We start from the raw sequence: 20,648 nt of genomic DNA on the forward strand, positions 1-20,648 counted from the left end.
AGGAAGGAAGGAAGGAAGGAAGGAAGGAAGGAAGGAAGGAAGGAAGGAGAAAGAAAGGGGAGGGGAGGGGAGTGGTGGGGAGGGGAGAGGAGAGGAGAGGAGAGGGGAGGTCCAAAATGTGAACTGCTGGTCAAATAATTACATTTATATGAAGCAAACTGGGTGAGGAGAATAATGGGAAAAGTTCCTTTGTGCAATGTAGTCAGGGAAAACTCTTCTGCAGAACCACAGTCTGAGACATTTAGGCTCAAAGTAAAGGGCAGGGAAGAACATTCCAGGTTAATAATCAAGATGTGTAAGCAGTATCACAGTGGGGAAGGCGAGAAGGGAGGGCTGTGTCAATGCACAGGGCAGTGGGTAGAGATCCAGGTCTCCTGGGACCTCCAGGGGGCTGTAGACTTGGGGTGCCAGAGTCTCCGTGGAGCAACTCTTACAGAAACCTTCCAGAAAATTGTGGGGTAATTTGCAAATTTTACCTGCATGTTAGTTGACTCAGACATTACAGAGGAGAAAGAAAAATCAGAGGCCAGGCACGGTGGCTCATACCTGTAACCCCAGTTGGGAGGCCGAGGCAGGTGGATCACGAGGCTAGGAGTTCAAGACCAGCCTGGCCAAGATGGTGAATTCCTGTCTCCACTAAAAATACAAAAAAATTAGGCAGGCATGGTGGGCGCCTGTAATCCCAGCTACTTGGGAGACTGAGGCAGAGAACTGCTTGAACCCCAGAGGCGAAGGTTGCAATGAACCGAGATTATGCCACTGCACTCCAGCCTGGGCGACAGAGCAAGACTCCCTCTCAAAAACAACAACAACAACAAAATCAGATCAAACTTGCAGAGCCTAATCAGCTGGCCTTATGGCAGATACTTCTGTGATTGTAACTAGGACTGAGTGTTAGCAGCAGCTCTGCCATCGCATCAAAAAACTAAAGGCTACAATCTATTCAAGTGTTGTAATCATTTGTGTGCTATCATTCATCATCCCAAGAACAAATCATAGCTAACACAAACACCAAATCATTAGTTACATATGGAAGCCCCATTTTTAAAAAAAGGACAATAGATTTTTCTTTTTGTTTATAACAACTTTTTTCTACCTAGGTTTATATCTGGAAAAGAACAACTACAAGTAATGTTTGTGAAAGATAAGCTTCTTATCCAGAACTCCAAAATCTAGAAAGCTCAAATAACAAGAAGTGATAGAAGTACTATGTTAAGCACCCTGAAACACTTAGAGTGTACATGCTGAGTATCCCTTATCTGTAATGCCTGGGACCAAAGTGTTTTGGATTTAAAATTTTATTTGGATTTTGGAATATTTGTATGTACATAATGAGCTATACTGGGGATGGAACTCAAGTCTAAATACAACATTCATTAATGTTTCATGTATACTTTATACATATAACCTCACGGTAATTTTACATGATATTTTAAATAATTTTGTGCATGAAACAAAGTTTGTGTACGTTGAACCATCAGGAAGCAAAGGTGTCTCTAGCCTATGGAAGTACTCAAAAAGTTTTGGATTTCAGATTTTTGGATTTGGAACGCTCAACCTGTAATATTGAGCTTCAGATGTGACTTTGAAGAAAGAAACCACACATGGTTTTGTGGTCGTGCTTTAGTTTAATTCTCTGAACCCTGATGACCCCTGTGTAATTATGCAGATATTTTCAGAACCAGAAAAGCCACTGCCCACCGCTTGCTCTGCCGGACTTCTCATAAGTCCCTGCTCCTCTGTTGTTGAGCATGTTGGGTCCCGAGACTCCTCTAAAGATAGTTCCCCCACCCCTACAGCTGTAACTGAAAAACAAACACACAAGCAAAAACAACAAAACACAAACAAAATAACCCTAGCGTCCCTTTCAGCCTTCATCGTCTGTGATCTCAGCTTCATTCAACATTATCAACCACACCAGGGCAACATCTGGTTCCTTTCCAGGTCCCACCATAACTGTCTTGGGTTCGGCTGCCATGTTTCTCTCCCCAGGACTCTTCCAACAGCCTTCTGACCTTTTCAAGGCCAGCACAAGTTGGTGGAAGGGTGGAGAGTTGGGTGGTGCTTGGGACCAGGCACAATGGAAAGTTCTCATAGGACCTCACCAAGGACACTCTTCCCAAGAAAGGCAAGCAGTTTAAGGGCCCAAGTCAGGAGGAAAAAAAACGAGCTAACACTTAACAAGTGTTTGTTAAATGATTAATACTTCATTATCATACAGCGCTTTACTATTTTTAAGACTTTCAAATTATATTTGAGCCTTGAGGTCTATAGGGGTCATACATCATTATTACTCCAAATGCAAAGATAAGCAAATTGACTCTCAGGGATTTGACTCTGGGTGATTTGTCCAATGTCACTCAGCTAATTAAGGCCTGCTATAGTTTTTTGATGGACTATACATTCCATTTAAATGCCACCAAGTACTCATCAAACTGCTAGACACTTGCTGGTATTAATGAGTGCCAAGCGTTTTCAAAATATTTACCAGAATATGAGTTTGCTCAATGCCTAGTAAGATTTACTGTTTATACTAGAAAGAAAACTTTACTCATAGTGTTTCCTTCTAATGCCTTTGGGCAAAAAAAAAATAGATAATGGCTTTTGTCAGAGTTAACAGACTAAACAGATACAAGTAATGAGCTGGAAGCCCTCAGCTGCCATACAGCAGTACGAAGAAAGTTTTTCAGAACTAAGCTGGTAATCCAAATTTATACTCTCAAACTGGATTGCCATTAATCAGAAATGTTAATAGTTCATAACCCCCAGAATATTGTATTCTCTCTTATCAAGCATTTATTTTTCCCTTAAATTAAAGTCTTTTGTGGTTAATTTTACCTTGATGTGTACCTTATACTGAATCAACGTACACTGGTGAACTGTAAAGAAAAGCAATGCTTACATAGTTCGTTTATATCATAAAGTTACAGAGTTAAAAACAGTTGAGAAGACCTTAACTAAGATTTTTCCAAGCCCATACAAACATACGTTTCATATAGAATCATAATTTTTTTTTTTTTGGAGAAGGAGTCTTGCTCTGTTGCCCAGGCTAGAGTGCAGCAGCATAATCTCAGCTCACTACAACCTCTGCCCCCCGGGTTCAAGCGATTCTCCTGCCTCAGCCTCCAGAGTAGCTGGGATTACAGGTGCCTGCCACTATGCCCGGCTAATTTTTGTATTTTTAGTAGAGATGGGGTTTCACCATCTTGACCAGGCTGGTCTCGAACTCCTGACCTCGTAATCCACCTGCCTCGGCCTCCCAAAGTTCTGGGATTACAGGCGTGAGCCACCACACCCGGCATAGAATCATAAATTTTTAAAGCCCAGTTCTAATTTTAAAACATGTAGAATTAAATGTAGGCCACATTATTGTATAGCAATCATATTTCTCTAATAAAAAATAAGATTTATTTCATTATCCTTTTTCTGAACAGATCACATTTTCCTGCTACCAGACATAATATTTCATGAATAAGAAAAATAACTTTATTAAAGTATTCTATAACTTACAGCTTTACTAGAGATGATGCAATGTATGTGATGGATTCAAAATATGCTCACATATTGTATTCACAGCTTTTATTGATACAAACATATACGTTCCTTCATCTGCCCAGAACATGAGAAAATCCAATATACTAATAATTCCAAATTGTGCTAAATATTACATGTAAAGCATTCTCCCTTAAAAATGTCATATACTATGAAATGCTATGAAGCATGTTTCTTCTAAGTATTACTTGAAAAACATTTCTGCAACGAAACCTATGCAGTCCATTGTAATTCATATAACAATTAAGTACGCACATTTGAAAAATGATGTCTAATTAATAGAAACTCTTCCAAAGCAACAAGTGGGTAGCTAAACTAAGTAAACAAGAGTGCTTCAAAATGGAACTCCTGGAATGCTTTTAAACCATGTTACTTGCTTATCATTCACTGATTATTCCTGGTTTCTCTTTTCTTTCTCGATTTATCAATCCTACTGTTCCCTATTTCAGTAGTCTTCCATGATAACATTAGACCAAATTCCACAACCTAAGAGCTTTCATACAGTGGTGACATGTGCTATCTTCATAGCTCTGTATGATAAAGCAATTATGTTCTCTCGGTGTTGTAAGAATTAAGGGGATCAGATGCCATGCTTTTTCCCTGCTTCACAGAGGAGCCCTGTGTCATGGGACGTGATGCATAGAAGTTTGCTCAACTCATGCAATCAGAAAGGTAACATGAATATCAGAATACCAAATATCTTACTCTTATATAAGGCTAAGAATGAAGTATGCAGCAGAGGCTGGCTTGTATGCAAAAATGTACTTTTAAATTGTACTTTTAGAAGTTGAATGCCTATTCATCTTGGGCATAGCATTGAACTCACAGAAGAAAGAGACTGTCAAAATATCATCTGTCAGAGCTCTGCAAACAGGTCAAACATCCTTTTTAGGAGACTATGAACAGGCCCTGAGAGAGCAGCAGGAGTGTAGAACATTTGAAATTCTCTATGTCTATATATGTATTTTAAATGTCATCACTCTCTTTCTTTGGTTTGCAAAAACTGTCATCCATTTTGACTTGTTGAATCAATGAATTCATCAGGGAAAAAAGCCTCTAATAGAAATCACACTTTAAAAGAGACTTTCTCTAACTTTGAAAGCAATACAACCAAAGAATCTTAAATTATGTGAAAAACTTTCCTAATTCTGTAATTAAGAACTGATCTGGTTTATTATGTTGAACTCAATTCATTCTTTCCTTTCGTTCCAGATTAAGGGCAGAGAGGAAATTATGCAAATACGCTGGGTTGGAAATTATTTCTCTCGGCTTGTACAGACCATCTGGTTTTCCGTGGTAGAGTGAAAAAGGCAGAAAATGGTAACAATAGAATAACATGTGTTTCCAACAAAATCCTGAAGAATGCTTTGAAATTTCTGGATGTAGCAAGTCATTTTCCAGTTCATCATCTTACCCAATTAAAAAATATAGGTAGAGGAATGTAAAGAGACAGTAATCATTGTATATTGCAGATCACTGAATATATTATATATAGCAGAATCAGAAAAGATCTCTAGCACAGTCCAATTTCCCCAAGCACCTTCTTTCTTGCCTTATGAGACTTTATCACAGAATTAATTGTCTTCTCATCTGTAATACAACAAGATGACGGGATACAGAATATATTTAGTTCTAAACCTATATTTGCAAAAGAAACATATTTTAAAGATCCCAAGAAAGCCTGATGAGAAATCTGGTTATAAACACACATTTTAGCAAAAAAAAAAAAAAAAAGAAAAAAGAAAAGAAAAGAAAGGGTGGTCTTTAGAAACATATTTACTTTGTTTTTATATACATTCCCTTGTGGGAATGACTGTATGCTATTGCTTTTCTGAAAAACTAGCTGGCATATAATAAGAAAAAAGCAGCTCATTAAAAAAAAATTCTAATTGATCCTCCTAGAAGACTGAAAACTCTGTTAACAAAAGTTACTTGTTTAGAGAAGATTAAACATGGGTTTTAACTGCGATGGGAGGATGGCTTGAGCTCAGGAGTACCAGGCTACAGTGAACTATGATTGTACTCCATTGCACTCCAGCATGGATGACAGAGCGAGACCCTGTCTCAAAAACCACCACCACCACCAAACGACCAAACAAAAAATGGTTTCTAAAACACAAGTTAATTTTAAGATGGTCTTGGTATCAGACCCATGGGGTGATTTTCATTAACCCTGCCTAGGAAATAAACAGCTGGCCTTTTGTTCTGCTGCATAAAGGCCTGCCAGGCCTGGTGGACTCCTGGAGGGCTGACGGGCAATCTCACCTCCTGCTACAGGACCCGCAGGGCTCAAGGTGAAGGAGGTGCCCCTGGGTGAAGATTCGGGGAACCTAAAGCCCTACTCCTAAAGGAACGCCGGCTGCTCTAGCAGCTGGGGCCATAAGAAAGAGCAGTCACCAGAGGCAAAACAAACAAAAACAACAAAGAAGCACAGGCAGTGCTGCGTGTGCTACGTGCACGGAAGACGCTGCCCTTTTGCTTCCAATTCCTGCTTTTGCCACTGACACCTGTGGGTCCCCATGCTAGTGACAAACTTGGCTGTGCTGTGATTCTTCATCTGCCAACTAGAGATGATCATGTGTCTACTTCACTGGGTTGTTATGAGAATTATTATTATTTTATTATTTAAAAAAAATTTTTTTGAGACTGAGTTTCACTCTTGTTGCCCAGGCTGGAGTGCAATGGTGCGATCTCACCTCACTGCAACCTCCATCTCCCGGGTTCAAGGGATTCTCCTGCCTTACCCGCCTGAGTAGCTGGGATTAACAGGCACCCGCCACCACACCTGGCTAATTTTTTGTATTTTTAGTAGAGACAGGGTTTCACCACGTTGGCCAGGCTGGTCTCAAACTCCTGACCTCTGTGATCCACCCACCTTGGCCTCCCAAAATGCTGGGATTACAGGCATGAGCCATCATGCCCAGCTGTTATGGAATTTAAAAAATAATAATAGATATAAAGCATTTGGCCTCATGCAACATACATGCGCAATACAGGTGGGTTTTTATTAAATTGCATTTTAAGCATTGTGACAAAATATGCATACCATACAATTTACCATTTGAGCCAATTTTAAGCATACAGTTCAATGTCATTTAATACATTCACATTATTGGGTAGCCATCACCATCTTCTATCTCCAGGACCTTTTATTTTTTATTTTTTAAATCATCCCCAGCTGAAAGTCTATCCCCCATTAGACACTAACTCCCCACTCTCCTCTTCTCCCAACTCCTGGCAACCATCATTCTAGACTGTCTGTGTGAGTCTATTCTAGGTCCCTCATATAAGTGGGGTCATTCCGTATTTGTCCCCTTGTGTCTGGCTCGTCTCACCTAGCAGATTGTCGTCAATTTTAATGGCATTTTGAATGCCAGGTTTACGCTGCTGGAATGGCAAGTGGTCCCAAAGAAGTCAGGCAAACTCAGTTGTGGAAATTAAATCAATATACATTTTCTTAGCCTAAAAGCAGATACCGCATCAACAATTGGACCCATTATTCTTCACACACGCTGTGGTCTATTAACTTCGGTCACTGTAGTATGCTGGAGCTCCGGGAGAATGGTTTTTAGGTCTCTTTAAACAAACGAGTTTCAATAACATTTTCACCAATTAGCTGTTTCAGCCACAGCATCACATCCTTCAAAAGTCATACAGAAGCAGTCAAGTGGAGGCTGTATGGGGAACTCTGAATCTTATACACCTCCTGCAATGTCCTGTAAATGCTCACCCTTCATATAAAATACAAAGAAGTGAAGAAAGGCTGAGGTCTCTTTGTTCTGTCTGCTGGGTCTCATTCTGTCACTCAGGCTGAAGTGCAGAAGCACGACCACAGCTCACTGTAGCCTCAACGTCCAGGGCTCAAGTGATCTCTCACCTCAGCCTCCCAAAGAGCTGGGATCACGGGCACACACCACCACATGTGCCTAATTTTTAAAAAATATTTATAGAGACAGGGTCTCGTACGTTGCCCAGGCTGGTTTCAAACTCTTGAGCTCAAACAATCTTCCCGCCTTGTCCTCCCAAAGTGTTAGGATTACAGGCGTCAGCCATCTTGCCTGGCCTAGTTCTGAGGTCTCTTTAAAATGTAAACTTTTTATCTGGCCTTGGTGACTCATGCCTATGATCTCAGCACTTTGGGAGGCCAAGGCGGGTGGAACACCTGAGGTCAGGAATTCCAGCCCAGCCTGGCCAACCTGGCGAAACACCATCTCTACTAAAAATACAAAAATAACTGGGCATGGTGGTGCACACCTGTAGTCCCAGCTACTCGGGAGGCTGATGCAGGAGAATCAGGAGGTGGAGGTTGCAGTGAGCTGAGATCAGCCACTGCACTCCAGCCTGGGTGACAGAGCAAGACTCTGTCTCAAATAAACGATCGATCTATCGATTTATCGATCGATCTATCTATCTATCTATCTATCTATCTATCTATCTATCTATTCATCCATCCATCCATCCATCCATCCATCCATCCACCTTGGGCCTCTGTATTCTAGCTACAGTGCCAAACATATATATCTTAATTAAATCATTTTAAAGAGACAGTTGACAAAATTATTCTCTAATTGTTGTCATTCAATAAGTATACTAAATTGAACTGAATTTCACAATTTCCAAATATTCAACTGATCTTTTACCCTGAGAGTTCTTTAAATATTTATATCTATAATACAGAAATTCATGATTCCTCAAAATGTACATGGTTGCAAACGTGTTTTTATCTTGCTATGTTATCCAAGTAAGTGGCAATTTCCTCAACAGAGGCTACATTTAACTTCACCTAGATAGTACTCAACACGTATCACATGTGAGCCATTAACATTTTGGGCAATATCATGAGGGTCTTTTTTCTGTATTGTTATATTTGGGTGGATATACGCGTTTTTTAAAAGAATGCCCAGATATCAAATCAGCATTAATTATTCAAAGCCCACTGTGAAAGACTTGGAAACTGAGCTGTGCATGATGTTCAAAACCTTCTGATGTGGAATTTAGCCTTGAAAAATTCCTTTCAAGTGTTTACATTGACCATTAAATCTGATTAAGTGAAGTCGCAAAAATAGCCATCAACCCGGATCCAACAGAAAGGAGCTCAGGCTCATCAGGTTTCGCCTTGCAGAAATACCTGTGTTGTTAGAAACGTGGTCTCAAGATTGAAGGTACATTCCTTAAGTAATTACTCGGGCTTCAAAGTAAAGACAAAACTAGGAACAGCTATTCTCAGATGCTTTAAGGATACTGCATTACTGTTATAGGCTTTTACAGCCTCCCAGAGCAGTGGAGAGATAAGAATTACTGCCTTCATTGTATAGGAGAAAAAAAAAAAAAGCCTAGAGATGTTAATCAACTTGCTCAAAAACTAAGGAGCCAGTGCTAGAATTAAGAATAAAATCTTGGCTGGGTGAAGTGGCTCAAGCCTATAATCCCAGCACTTTGGGAGGCCGAGGTGGGCGGATTGCCTGAGTTCAGGAGTTCGCGACCAGCCTGGGCAACACAGTCTCTACTAAAAAAAAAAAAAAAAAAAAAAAAATTAGCCAGGTGTGGCGGCATGTGCCTGTAGTCCCAGCTACTCAGGAGACTGAGGCAGGAGAATTGCTTGCACCCAGGCACAGAGGTTGCATGAGCCAAGATCTCATCACGGCACTCCAACCTGCCAGCCTGGGCGACAGAGTGAAACTCCATCTCAAAAAAATAAAAAATAAAAAAAAATAAAATCTTGTTTTTGTCCTTTCAGTGCAGTCAGATATGTCCATTCTATCATGTTTTCAAATCAAAGCCTGTTTCTTCTATTAAGAAGATTAGGAGGCACAGAATGGTATGAAACTGACTTTGTGGAGAGGGCACTTTTATCAATGAGTATGGCCCCTTCTGACTGATGGCGGCAGGTCTGTTTTGTGTGTTGGTAGCACAGTTAAAGATCTTAGATGTGATTTCATGGGTCAGGTTTTTCTCTTCTCTGATGTCCAAAAAGCCACTAACAAGCCAGGTGCAGTGACTCATGCCTGTAATCCCAGCACTTTGGAAGACCAAGGCAGGTGGATCACTTGAGCTCAGGAGTTTGAGACCAGCCTGGGTAACAAAGTGAAACCTTGTCTCTACAAAGAATACAAAAATTAGCCAGGCATGGGTGGCACATGCCTGTAGTCCCAGCTACTTGGGAGGCTGAGGTGGGATGATGGTTTGAGCCTGGGAGGCGGAGGTTGCAGTGTGCTGAGATCGTATCACTGCACTCCAGCCTGGGCAACAGAGTGAGACCCTGTCCCTCCCCCAGCTACCCCCCCACTCCCCCCAAAAAGCTACTAATATTAACAAAGCTAGGTAACTGAACAAGGGTTTAAGAAAAAGTGATGACAATTTGTGAGTTAACAAATGACATGATATTACATTAAGATCAAACTGCTAGCAGATCCCTTAGCAAAAAAACCATGTACAAAGTTCCAGCTCTGGCTGGTCTCAGTGGCTTACACCTATAATCCCAGCACTTTGGGAAGCTGAGGCAGGCAGAACTTGAGATCAGGAGTTTGAGACCAGCCTGGCCAACATGGTGAAACCCCATCTCTACTAAAAATACAAAAATTAGCCAGGCGTGGTGGCACGCACCCGTAGTCCCAGCTACTCAGGAGGCTGAGGCAGGAGAATTGCTCCAACCCAGGAGGCGGAGGTTGCAGGGAGCCAAGATCATGCCACTGCATTCCAGCCTGGGTGACAGAGTAAGACTCCGTCCCAAAAAAATAAAAGAAAGTTCCAGTTCTCCAACTCTTAAGAGAAGAGTGGAAGATCTCTGAATGGCCACTGGATGGGGAGCCCTGCAGGAAGCTACAAAGGCACAGTGTCCCTGTCAGGCCCTGCCAGCCCTGAATCAACAGAAACGTGATGGTATGTTGGCTTGTGCTGTCCCTGACAATGTAAAATCTATGAACAGAAAGGTGAGACAGAATTCACTTTTCATATGAAGCGTGCTTCGGTCAGATGTGCCCTTTTCCTTATTCTACGCAATGGTTATTAGCTCTCTGTCAAAAATAAGTGAGATGTCTGAATAAAGTCAAAAGGTTTTTGCTCCATATTCCGAAACTGAGGTTTAAACTTGTGACTAGTCTATCTGTTGATTTCTAATTACACGAATACTCTATTTCCTCAAGCTAGCCTCTAGAGATATCAGTAGGGTATTACAATATAAATGTAAGATAAATTTATATGAAAGACAGTATTTTGATAGCATAGTATTGGATAGGGGAAAAACTATCCCCTAAAAACAGTTAATTCTGTAAGGAGCTACTCACTTTTTGTTTGTTTTAGGGAGCAGAGCATGTTTAATAGGGAAGAAAGAAGGAAGAAGCTCCCCCATACAGAGACAGAGGGAGGGGAGTTCCAAGGCGAGAGACGGAAAGCCTGTTAATATCTAACAAATAAAAGTAACCTTTTAATCTAAATACAGGAAGCCTAATGAAACAATTTGCATAGAAATACAAAGAATATGTAAATATTCACCTTCAGTAATAATCCACTAAACAGAAATTAAAACAATGCTGTATAAGTATTTACATGAGAAGCAATCATTAATACCTAATGCTGCATACATTGTGATAAAATTAGTATATGAATAATGTTGGCATTGTCCACTGGTAGAATTATCAAAGGCATAGCCAGAGACTTATAAGAACATTCAAACCCACTCACTGTACAAATAATTCCATATCTGATGATTTATCTCAAATAAGTTATTTAATGGAGCTGAAAACCATATGTTCAAATTTGTTATTATAGACTTATCTATAAAAACAAAATTATAAAATCAATTCAAAAGTCCAACAATAAATGGCCATTCTATTGGACAATCAATGGCAGATCTGCACAATGTTATATTATGCTGATTAAACAGTGATCTCAAAATTAGGTTGAAGGAAAAAAGGCAGAACCCACAGTTGTCTGAACACTACAGTTGCAACTATAAAACTGTATGTATGCTTGTAGAATACATACTATACAAACTATAAAACTATGTATGCTTGTAGAAAAGAACTGTAGTCCAATATGCCAGCATAACAATATCTGACCACAGCATGGTGAGACTGTGGGGTATTCCTACACCCACATTTTTTAATATTTCTTCTGTTTTATTTTATTTTGAGATGGAGTTTTTGCCTAGGTTGTTGTTACAGGCATGAGCCACTGCACCTGGCCTATTTCTTCTATTTTTAGTAGTAAAAAACTTTAATTACTTTGAAGGATAAAGCTCTCTTTCACGCCTGTAATCCCAGCACTTTGGGAGGCCGAGGCGGGTGGGTCACCTGAGGTCAGGAGTTCAAGACCAGCCTGACCAACATGGTGAAACCCCGTCTCTACTAAAAATCCAAAAAAATTAGCTGGCGGTGGTGCCGCACACCTGTAATCCCAGCTACTTGGGAGGCTGAGGCAGGAGAAATACTTGAATCCAGGTGGTGGAGGTTGCAGTGAGCTGAGATCACGCCACTGCACTTCAACCTGGGCGACAGAGTGAGGCTCCATTTAAAAAAAAAAAAAAAAGTTTTGTCAATTTCAATAATGAAAATAACTGGAAATCTCGATTGCGACTGCACAAAATGACTGTTTCCACAAACTGATCGTTTTATGGGGCAACGTACAATCAAACAGGATGGCACCTCTTGATGCTGAAGCCAGCATCTCCATGTACATACATTAGCCACCAGGCCTTATGAACATTATACTTACATTTAAATACAAATTATCTGAAGAGTGATGTAGAAGCCTGAAGCCTTAGATCATTATTTGTCACATGCTAACTTTCTCTCTCTCTCTCTTTTTTTTTTTTTGATAAATGCTTGAGCAATATAAAAGTAAAGAGGAAGAAAAAATAATCAACCCAAAATTACTAGCCTTCTTAGAATACTTAATCACCATCATCTTACTTGTTCTCTCAGGCTTACATCCATTCAGGATTTATTTATTTATTTATTTATTTATTACCACTTAGGAGTTGAGGACCACTTTGAGAACTGACAGAAGCTAGAAAATGTTCACATATGCAGAGACTGAAATATTTGCACACAGTTTTAGAGCATCTATATTTGCTTTCTCCTCCCAGCCCTCTGAGAGCTGACCCACAGGTCTCCAATTAAGAGTCACACTTCACAAGGGTGACATTTAATCCCTCCCCGTCCTCCAATATGCAAATAAAAAATCGCTTTCCTTTGCTGCCTATCGGAAATATCATAGTTTGGGATTTCAGAGCTAAGTTCTTTCATTCCTAGCCACTGCAGAAAATACAGGAAGGCATACACCTTCCCTTAATAACTCTAGGAACTATGTTAAGCCATCTATCTACTTATATTCTATGTATGTACTCTGATCTTTAAAAGAATTCTCACAAATATCTTGAAACACAGCTATTATTATTCCTAATTTTACAGATGATGAAACTGAGGCTCAGAGAAGACAAAATCTGCCAGATCACACCATTATTTAGGAGATGGTTTAGTATTCAATGTCAAGTCTGACTAGATCCAAATACTTGGCTCTTACCCACAGTCAGAAAAAACAAAAATGATGGGTAATAATAATAATAATAATAACCTGCCCAAATCAGAGAGATCATTGTTATCTGGAGGAAGGGAAGAAAGAATAGAGAAGAAGTGACCATCTGGGTCTAAGAATAATGGCACTCAATTGCAGTTATTAAAGATACTATGTTCAAGAAATTTACAATGCAACAATACCAGGATTCATAAATAAATTGCGCACTTAAAGCTAGTAAGACTGATCTATATATATTCGCCTTTGGCAGTAGAAAGTAATTACACCAAATTGCATTGGTTTATTGATTTCATTTTAATGCACAATGAGAATTAAATGGGTAATTTCTAAATGTGTTTTCTGCATTTGGGGTTTGGAATGGCATTAGAAGGTACTGAAATAAACTGAAACTGATATAAAAACTGAAATCATACTTGGGATTAGAACAAAAATAAAGACCACACAGTTTATTCAGCATTCTAAAAACCTATCCCACAATGCACAGGCACACATAAATATACATATATAAATATACATATGTATAATTTTAAAAATTCTCTCCATTTATATTCTTGTCCAAACTTGAAAGAAGCATTTCTGTCATTATTGGAGAACTTTGAGAAAGACTGAATTTAAAGTGTTGAATGGTTACAGAATAAAAACTTTATAAAGAGTTATTTTAAACTTTAACCATTCAAAAATCCATGTATTTATAAGCCCTATTCAAGCATAGTTATTAGTTAAAATGAGAAGTGGCCAGGCCATAGGAAACAAAAAGTCTATTTTTAGGGAAGAAGTAATTTAAAAGAATAAACATCCCTGTGCAGATTCCCCATAATACTTAAAGACAGGTCTAAAATTAATTGTAGGATAAATTATTCATGTGATTATTATTATTTTTGTAGACACGGCTCTTGCTATGCTGCCCAGGCTGGTCTCTAGCTTCTGGCCTCAAGCCATCCTCCCATCTCGGCCTCCCAAACTTTTGGGAGTACAGGTGTGAGCCACCATACCTGGCCTTGTGACTATTTAAAATCATACGCATTGCCATTCTTATTAAATAACTGTGACATAATTGTGATCAGTTTTGTTGGTGAAAATATTCAAAATGGCCAATGGAATGTATTTGGCCATTTGCATTTTAGGTTATACATGTTTTTGTAAGTCATAGAATTCCTCTGCAGGAAAAATATAGCAGTTATTTCATGTTTGATAATATTCTTAAAAAGCAAGCAAGTTTACAGAAAGTAATTCCAGATGTACTCAAACAGGTATTGAATAATTTATAAATTGGATGTGAATAGCATTTGATAAGTGGGTGGGATGTATCTAATGCCCAGAAATCGTTGATAATTAGTGTATACATTGCTAGCCATGTCAGAACCTAAATAAATAGAATTGTTGCATATAATACTTAATGAGGGCCAACTCAGACAGTCAAATTCTGTATCTTCATAAAACTTAAAGTGAAATCTAATAAAAGAATCATCAAAATCACATAGATTAAGCAAAGTATCTCAGTTTCCAGTTTTATACAATACAACACAGAAGAAATGACCACAAAGATATTTCCTAGCAAGTATTTTTTTTTCTCTATTATACTAAATTTAGTATAGTTTGGAACAATTAGAAACAAAAGAAGTACTTAAAATAATGTTTAGACAAATTAAAATGGTATTTTCATGTCCTATTAGCACAAATATTTCTAACTTCATGATTTTTATTTTTACAGGCTCTGGTTTAGTTTTAGGTTCAGGATTCTTCTGTGCGTGTTTTCATCCTTTCCTAAAAAGGCACCAATAAATAATAATATGGTCTTTTCTTTAAAAGTTCTAAACCAAATCCGAAGACCCAGTCAGTCCTCGTGTGGCAAAGCTTTATGTTTAAGTATTTTAAACTTTAGACTCTCGTGTTTGTATTTTATTAAATTCAAAATTTCTAAAGTGACGAAGAATAAAAAAATCTTAATTTGCAGCAACACAGCAAGTCAGACCATCGTGATTTACACAGAAAAGTCTCAGACACACAAACAGTTCAGTGGCTAGGCTGTCAGAATGATACTCAAGATAAGTGCTGGTCTATAGCTGGAAAAAGCATTTTCATTTTCCACTAAATTTGTCTGCACCTGGACTCTCTCTCCAAGCTACTAAATGAAGCTCAGTAAGGTACAGTTTAAAACCAGAGTTCCAGTTTCACTTGCTTAAATCACCACAGCATTAAAGTAATAACACTGTGAATGGCAACATTTCTGGCAAGATAAGAAAGTCTAAAAAGTTAAGTAACTAATATGATTTTAGCTCAAGCTCAGCAACAGTTCTATGCATTCCTGTTTTCTTTAAACCACACCGTGCATCTGGCCGGCTTCTCTCCCGTATGCTTACCCCAGGAATAATGTATTTAGTTTGAGGAGCTATAAGGCGTCTGTCAAGCATGCTAGACCAATTCCAAGTGCGCCCAGCACTCCAGCAGGAATTTTCTTCACAGGAGCAAAAATTCAGGACTAGCTAAAGGCAGCCAAGTCTTGCTTTGCTGAACAGCATAGCAACTGCTTTCCTTTTTCTTGCTGGCTTGGGGTGTGTAGTATTAGTTAGTGTGACTTTCTAAAGTTCGTCGGATCACAACAGCTTTCTGTTCCAGAACCACTTAGGCAGAGCAGAGGAGCTCATCAAAGTCAATGAACAAACGCAAGTGGGAGGGTCTTATACTCTTCTGAATTACGTCAGCTGGCTTGGAAGACGGACGGACGCCTGCAAACTTGTCAAAGTAGAGTAACACTTCATTAGTATCAGATGCGACAGGTCCCTCGGGGCAGCCAGGACTCCAGCCCTGCTTGAGAATCCTTTCTTTAGAACAGAACAATAGGTTGCATAACTGGATAAGCTGTTGGCATTCAAAGAAACTACTGCCCTGAAAAAGTCTGGAATAATAGTAAAACTATTTTTCTACTCCCACTCACTGAAGAAATATTTTCTCTTTTGCACACAAGAAAGTGATCTTTCTTTTTTTATCGCCTTTCAAGTTCTCAGTGTGTATGGAAAATCTAATTTTTTTCACAGTCAAATGAGTATCACTTGGAGATATTTACTTTTTTAAATTAAAAGCTTATTTATATTAAAAGACAGCATTAAAAGTTGAAATAATAAACACAATATTCTGAGAGCATGCTTGCAACACACACACACACACACACACACACATGGGTATTACTATCCAGGAAATAGAACTCCTATAAATCAAAAGACTCACAACTAAAAGAACATGGAAAACAAGACATGAATAGATAAATCATAGGAGATAAAATTCTAGTGGTCAATAAACGGGACTTCCTTTCTAATCAGGAAATACAAACTGAAATCACAGTTTACCATTTTGCATCCATCATGGTGGAAATATTTTTTACAAACCTGAAAATCTCAGATCTTGATGAAAATGTCAAGAAGGGGATGGCAAGCCATGGCCCACAGTCAAACTCAGCCAGCCACCTGTTTTGTATAACCTGCAAGCTAAGAATGTGTTTTACATTTTTTAATTACTAGGGGGAGAAAAAAAAAACAGAATGGTATTTTGTGGCACATGACAATTACATGAAATTCAAATCAATGTTCTTAAATAAAGGTTTATTGGAACATATGGGCTTGTTGGTTTATGTATGCTCCATGGCTGTTTTTGTGCTACAAGAGCAGTCATTGCAACAGTGACCATGTAACTCACAAAGCCTTAAATATTTCCTACGTGGCCCTTTACAGAAAAGGTTCATAAGCCTGTGATGCAGAGCAACTAGACTTTCACATTCTGTTGGTGGGAGTATACCTTATTTATTTATTTAGAGACGGAGTCTTGCTCTGTTGCCCAGGCTGGAGTGCAGTGGCACGATCTCGGCTCATTGCAACCTCTGCCTCTCAGGTTCAAGTGATTCTCCTGCCTCAGCCTCTTGAGTAGCTGGGATTACAGGTGAGTGCCACCAAGCCTGGCTAATTTTTGTCTTTTTAGTAGATATGGGGGTTCAGCATGTTGGCCAGACTGTCTCGAACTCCTGACCTCAAGTGATCTGCCCGCCTTGGCCTCCCCAAGTGCTGGGATTACAGGCATGAGCCACTGTGCCCAGCCTGCTGGTGGGAGTATAAACTGGAACAGTCACATTAGATATTTAGCAGGATATAATGAAACTGTTGATGCCCAAGTACTTAGACCCAGGGATACCCTCACATGAGTACATAGGGAGGTACATGAACGAAATGTCCTTAGCTACACTGAGGGGCTGTAGTAAAAAACAGGAAACAGGCTGGGCGTGGTGGCTCACGCCAATAATTCCAGCACTTTGGGAAGCCGAGGTGGGAGGATCATTTGAGCCCAGGAGTTTGAAACCAGCCTGGACAACAAAGGAAGACACCATCTCTGCAAAAAATTTTAAAGTTAGCTAGGCATGGTGGCATGTGCCTGTGGTCCCAGCTACTCGGGAGGCTGAGTTGGGAGGATCATTTGAACCTGGGAGGTAGAGGCTGCAATGAGCTATGATCATACCACTGCACTCCAGTCTGGGTGGAGTGAGACCCTGATTCAAAAAAAAAAAAAAAGAAGGAAAGAAGGAAGGAAGGAAGGAAGGAAGGAAGGAAGGAAGGAAGGAAGGAAGGAAGGAGAGAGAAAGAAAGAGAGGAAGAGAGGAAGAAAAAACCTAGATGCATATCAACAGAAAAGTGGATAAAATTTTGGATACTATTCAGTAGTGAAAGTGAATGGTCCGGAAGTTACCTACTTGAGTAAATCCCTACAAACACAATGTTGATAGAAACAGCAAGTTTGGGAACTGTAAGGTACCTTAAGAACCTGTGTGTACAAGGGTTCCCTTTTCTCCACACCCTCACCAACACTTGTTATCTCTTGTCCTTTGGATCGCAGCCATCCTAACAAGAGTAAACTAGTATTCCATTGTGATTTTGACTTGCATTTCCCTGATGATTAGTGACGTTGACACTTTTACATATATTTGTTGGCCAGAGTTTTATGTCTTCTTTGGAGAAATGTCCATTTAGGTCCTTTGTATATTTTAAAATCAGGTTATGTCTTTTTTCCATTCTGTGAGTTCTTTATATATTTGGGGTATTAGCTCCTTATCAGATACGTAATTTGAAAATATTTTTTCCCAACCCACAGGCTGCCTTTTCATTTGGATGACTATTTCCTCTGCTACGGGAAAGCTTTTTGGTTTGGTGTAATCTCACTTGTTTATTTTTGTTTTTGTTGCCTGAGATTTTGGTGTGATGTTTTAAAACAATTATTACCAAGGCCAGTATTCAGCAGCTTTTCCATAATGTTTTCTTCTAGGAATCTGATGGTTTCAGGTCTTTAATCCACTTTGAGTTGATTTTGTTTATGGTACAAGATAATGATCCAGTTTCATTTCACTGTGTATATGAGTATCAAAACATCATGTTGTACACCTTAATATATAGAGACATTTTTTAAAAAGAACCTATGACATGATTTTCAGCAAATTTGAAAATATGCAGAAATACTATATATTTTATGTAGGTGGTAAAACATGTAAAAAATAAATATGAAAATAATGAATACCAAATCCAGGATAGTGGTTATGTCTGGAAAGGAGTAGATTTGGAAGGGTTAGTGAGGAGAAGGGGCAGTTTTATCAGTAATATGTTTTCAAAACTAGGTCATACCCACGTCACTGGTCATTATAATATTTTCTATGCTTCTTTATATTCCAAAATAATTTATAATAAATAAGTGTTTAAAATTAGGAAAAACTGTTAGAAATTTTTGATACAAAAAGTGCTAGACCATTGTGGCCATTAAAATGCTTATGAGACACTTCCGTTATATAACAAATGCTACAATAGATAACAGTAAATAAAAGAAAAAAGTAGGCTGGGCATGGTGGCTCACACCTGTAATGCCAGCACTTTGGGAGGTTGAGATGAACAGATCACATGAGCTCAAGAGTTCAAGACCAGCCTGGGCAATAAAGAAAGACCTCAGGCATAGTGGTGCATGCCTGTAGTCCCAGCTACTCAGGAGGCTGAGATGGGAGGATTGCTTGACTCCAGGAAGTCGAGGGGGCAGTGAGCCAAGATTATGCTACTGCACACCAGTCTGGGCAATGGGAGTGAGACATGTCTAAAAAAAGAAAAAAGAAAAAAAAAAAAAAAGAAGAAGAAGAAGAAGAAAGAAGAGAAAAGCAAAGCAAAAGAAAAAGGTGGACTATCAATTTGTTTTTACAATAAATATTCCACTGTTAAAAATATTTAGAAGAAACTTGTAAGGAAGCATATGAATTATATTAACAGTGGTTGTGGGTTACTGAGTAGTGGTTTGAGGGTATTTGTTTTTTCTTTCCTTTTAAAAAATTTAGTACTTTTCAAACTTTCTACAGTGGGTTGATATTGATATTACTTTTCAACCTCAAATAAAGTTTCAGTGTCTAACACGCAACCAAGGATTATCTAATTTTCTAGGGAAATTAGAACCCTTTGTTTAACTCAGCATTTATTGTGGGTTAGGATATTTTTTATCTCTGTGAGGATAGACTTTAACTTGTCAAAAACTGACAGACATGCAAATGAATTCGTCCAATATAAATAAATTGGTCTAGAAGAAATGCAAATGATTGCGGTCTTGTAGGAAAGATTATTTCCTAAGTCATCTTTTTTTTTTTTTTCTGTTTTTGAGATGGAGTCTCGCTCTGTTACCCAGGCTGGGGTGCAGTGGCACGATCTTGGCTCATTACAGCCTCCGCCTCCTGGGTTCAAGCAATTCTCATGCCTCAGCCTCTCGAATAGCTGGAATTACAGGCACATGCCATTACACCTGTCTAATTTTTGTACTTTTAGTAGAGATAAAGTTTTGCCACATTGGCCAGACTGGTCTCAAACTCCTGACCTCAGGTGATCTGCCCACCTTGGCCTCCCAAAGTGCTGGGATTACAGCATCAGCCGCCGCGTCTGGCCCATCCTAAGTCGTCATTTTATTGTTCTGGGGAGTACTAACCAGTTCTTGTATCTAATTGAACAATCATAGCCCACTGTTCTTTCTTTCAATGACTATAAATACTTAAACCTTTCCCATAATCTTTCAAACTGGCTTAACCATGCTGGCTCCTTTAATGAATTTAAAAAAAAAAATTCTTTGGCCTGTATTCCATCTATATTTGTTTGAAAGAAATGTTCTGAAAGTTTGGAAACATTATATTTGGATGCCAGTTTTAAACTTGAAACCATAGTTCCTTTCTCTTCTGACAATGGCATATTTGAGTATTAGCTTTCCAAACCCAGCCCACTTTAATTTATAATGCCATTAAAATATATTTACAACAGAAAAATGTTAACTAATAATGATTTCAGGTAACCAAAAGCAACTGAGGTTTGAAGAGAAGGATGAGGATGTAAATTCTAAATGGAACATATAGGACTTCCAAAGCCTTTCCAAGCTTCTATAAATTCTCTACTACTAAATAACTGTGTGTGTGTGTGTGTGTGTGTGTGTGTGTGTGTGTTTCTTGCTCTCAAATGAGACTGAGAGATATTTTGTTGAGGTCCTTGGGAAGAGCATAAAGAGAAAAACTAATGAGG

General features: G+C 38.9%; 1 protein-coding gene across 10 annotated transcripts in view; it reads right to left on the reverse strand.

The window, feature by feature from the left end:
* CACNB2 (calcium voltage-gated channel auxiliary subunit beta 2) overlaps window positions 1–20,648 on the reverse strand; it is a 401,610-nt gene that overhangs the window by 186,716 nt on the left and 194,246 nt on the right. The window contains exon 1 of one of the 10 annotated variants that reach the window (XM_003903436.5): window positions 15,447–16,169. The exons of the other annotated variants lie outside the window; for them this stretch is intronic. Within the exon in view, the coding sequence (XP_003903485.1) occupies window positions 15,447–15,497 (51 nt within the window). The 5' untranslated portion in view covers window positions 15,498–16,169. Of the gene's footprint in view, window positions 1–15,446; window positions 16,170–20,648 lie in introns of those variants that run through there. 10 annotated transcript variants of the gene reach the window in all.

This window comes from Papio anubis, chromosome 11, assembly GCF_008728515.1.
Source record: "Papio anubis isolate 15944 chromosome 11, Panubis1.0, whole genome shotgun sequence".
NCBI classification, from domain to species: Eukaryota; Metazoa; Chordata; class Mammalia; order Primates; family Cercopithecidae; genus Papio; species Papio anubis.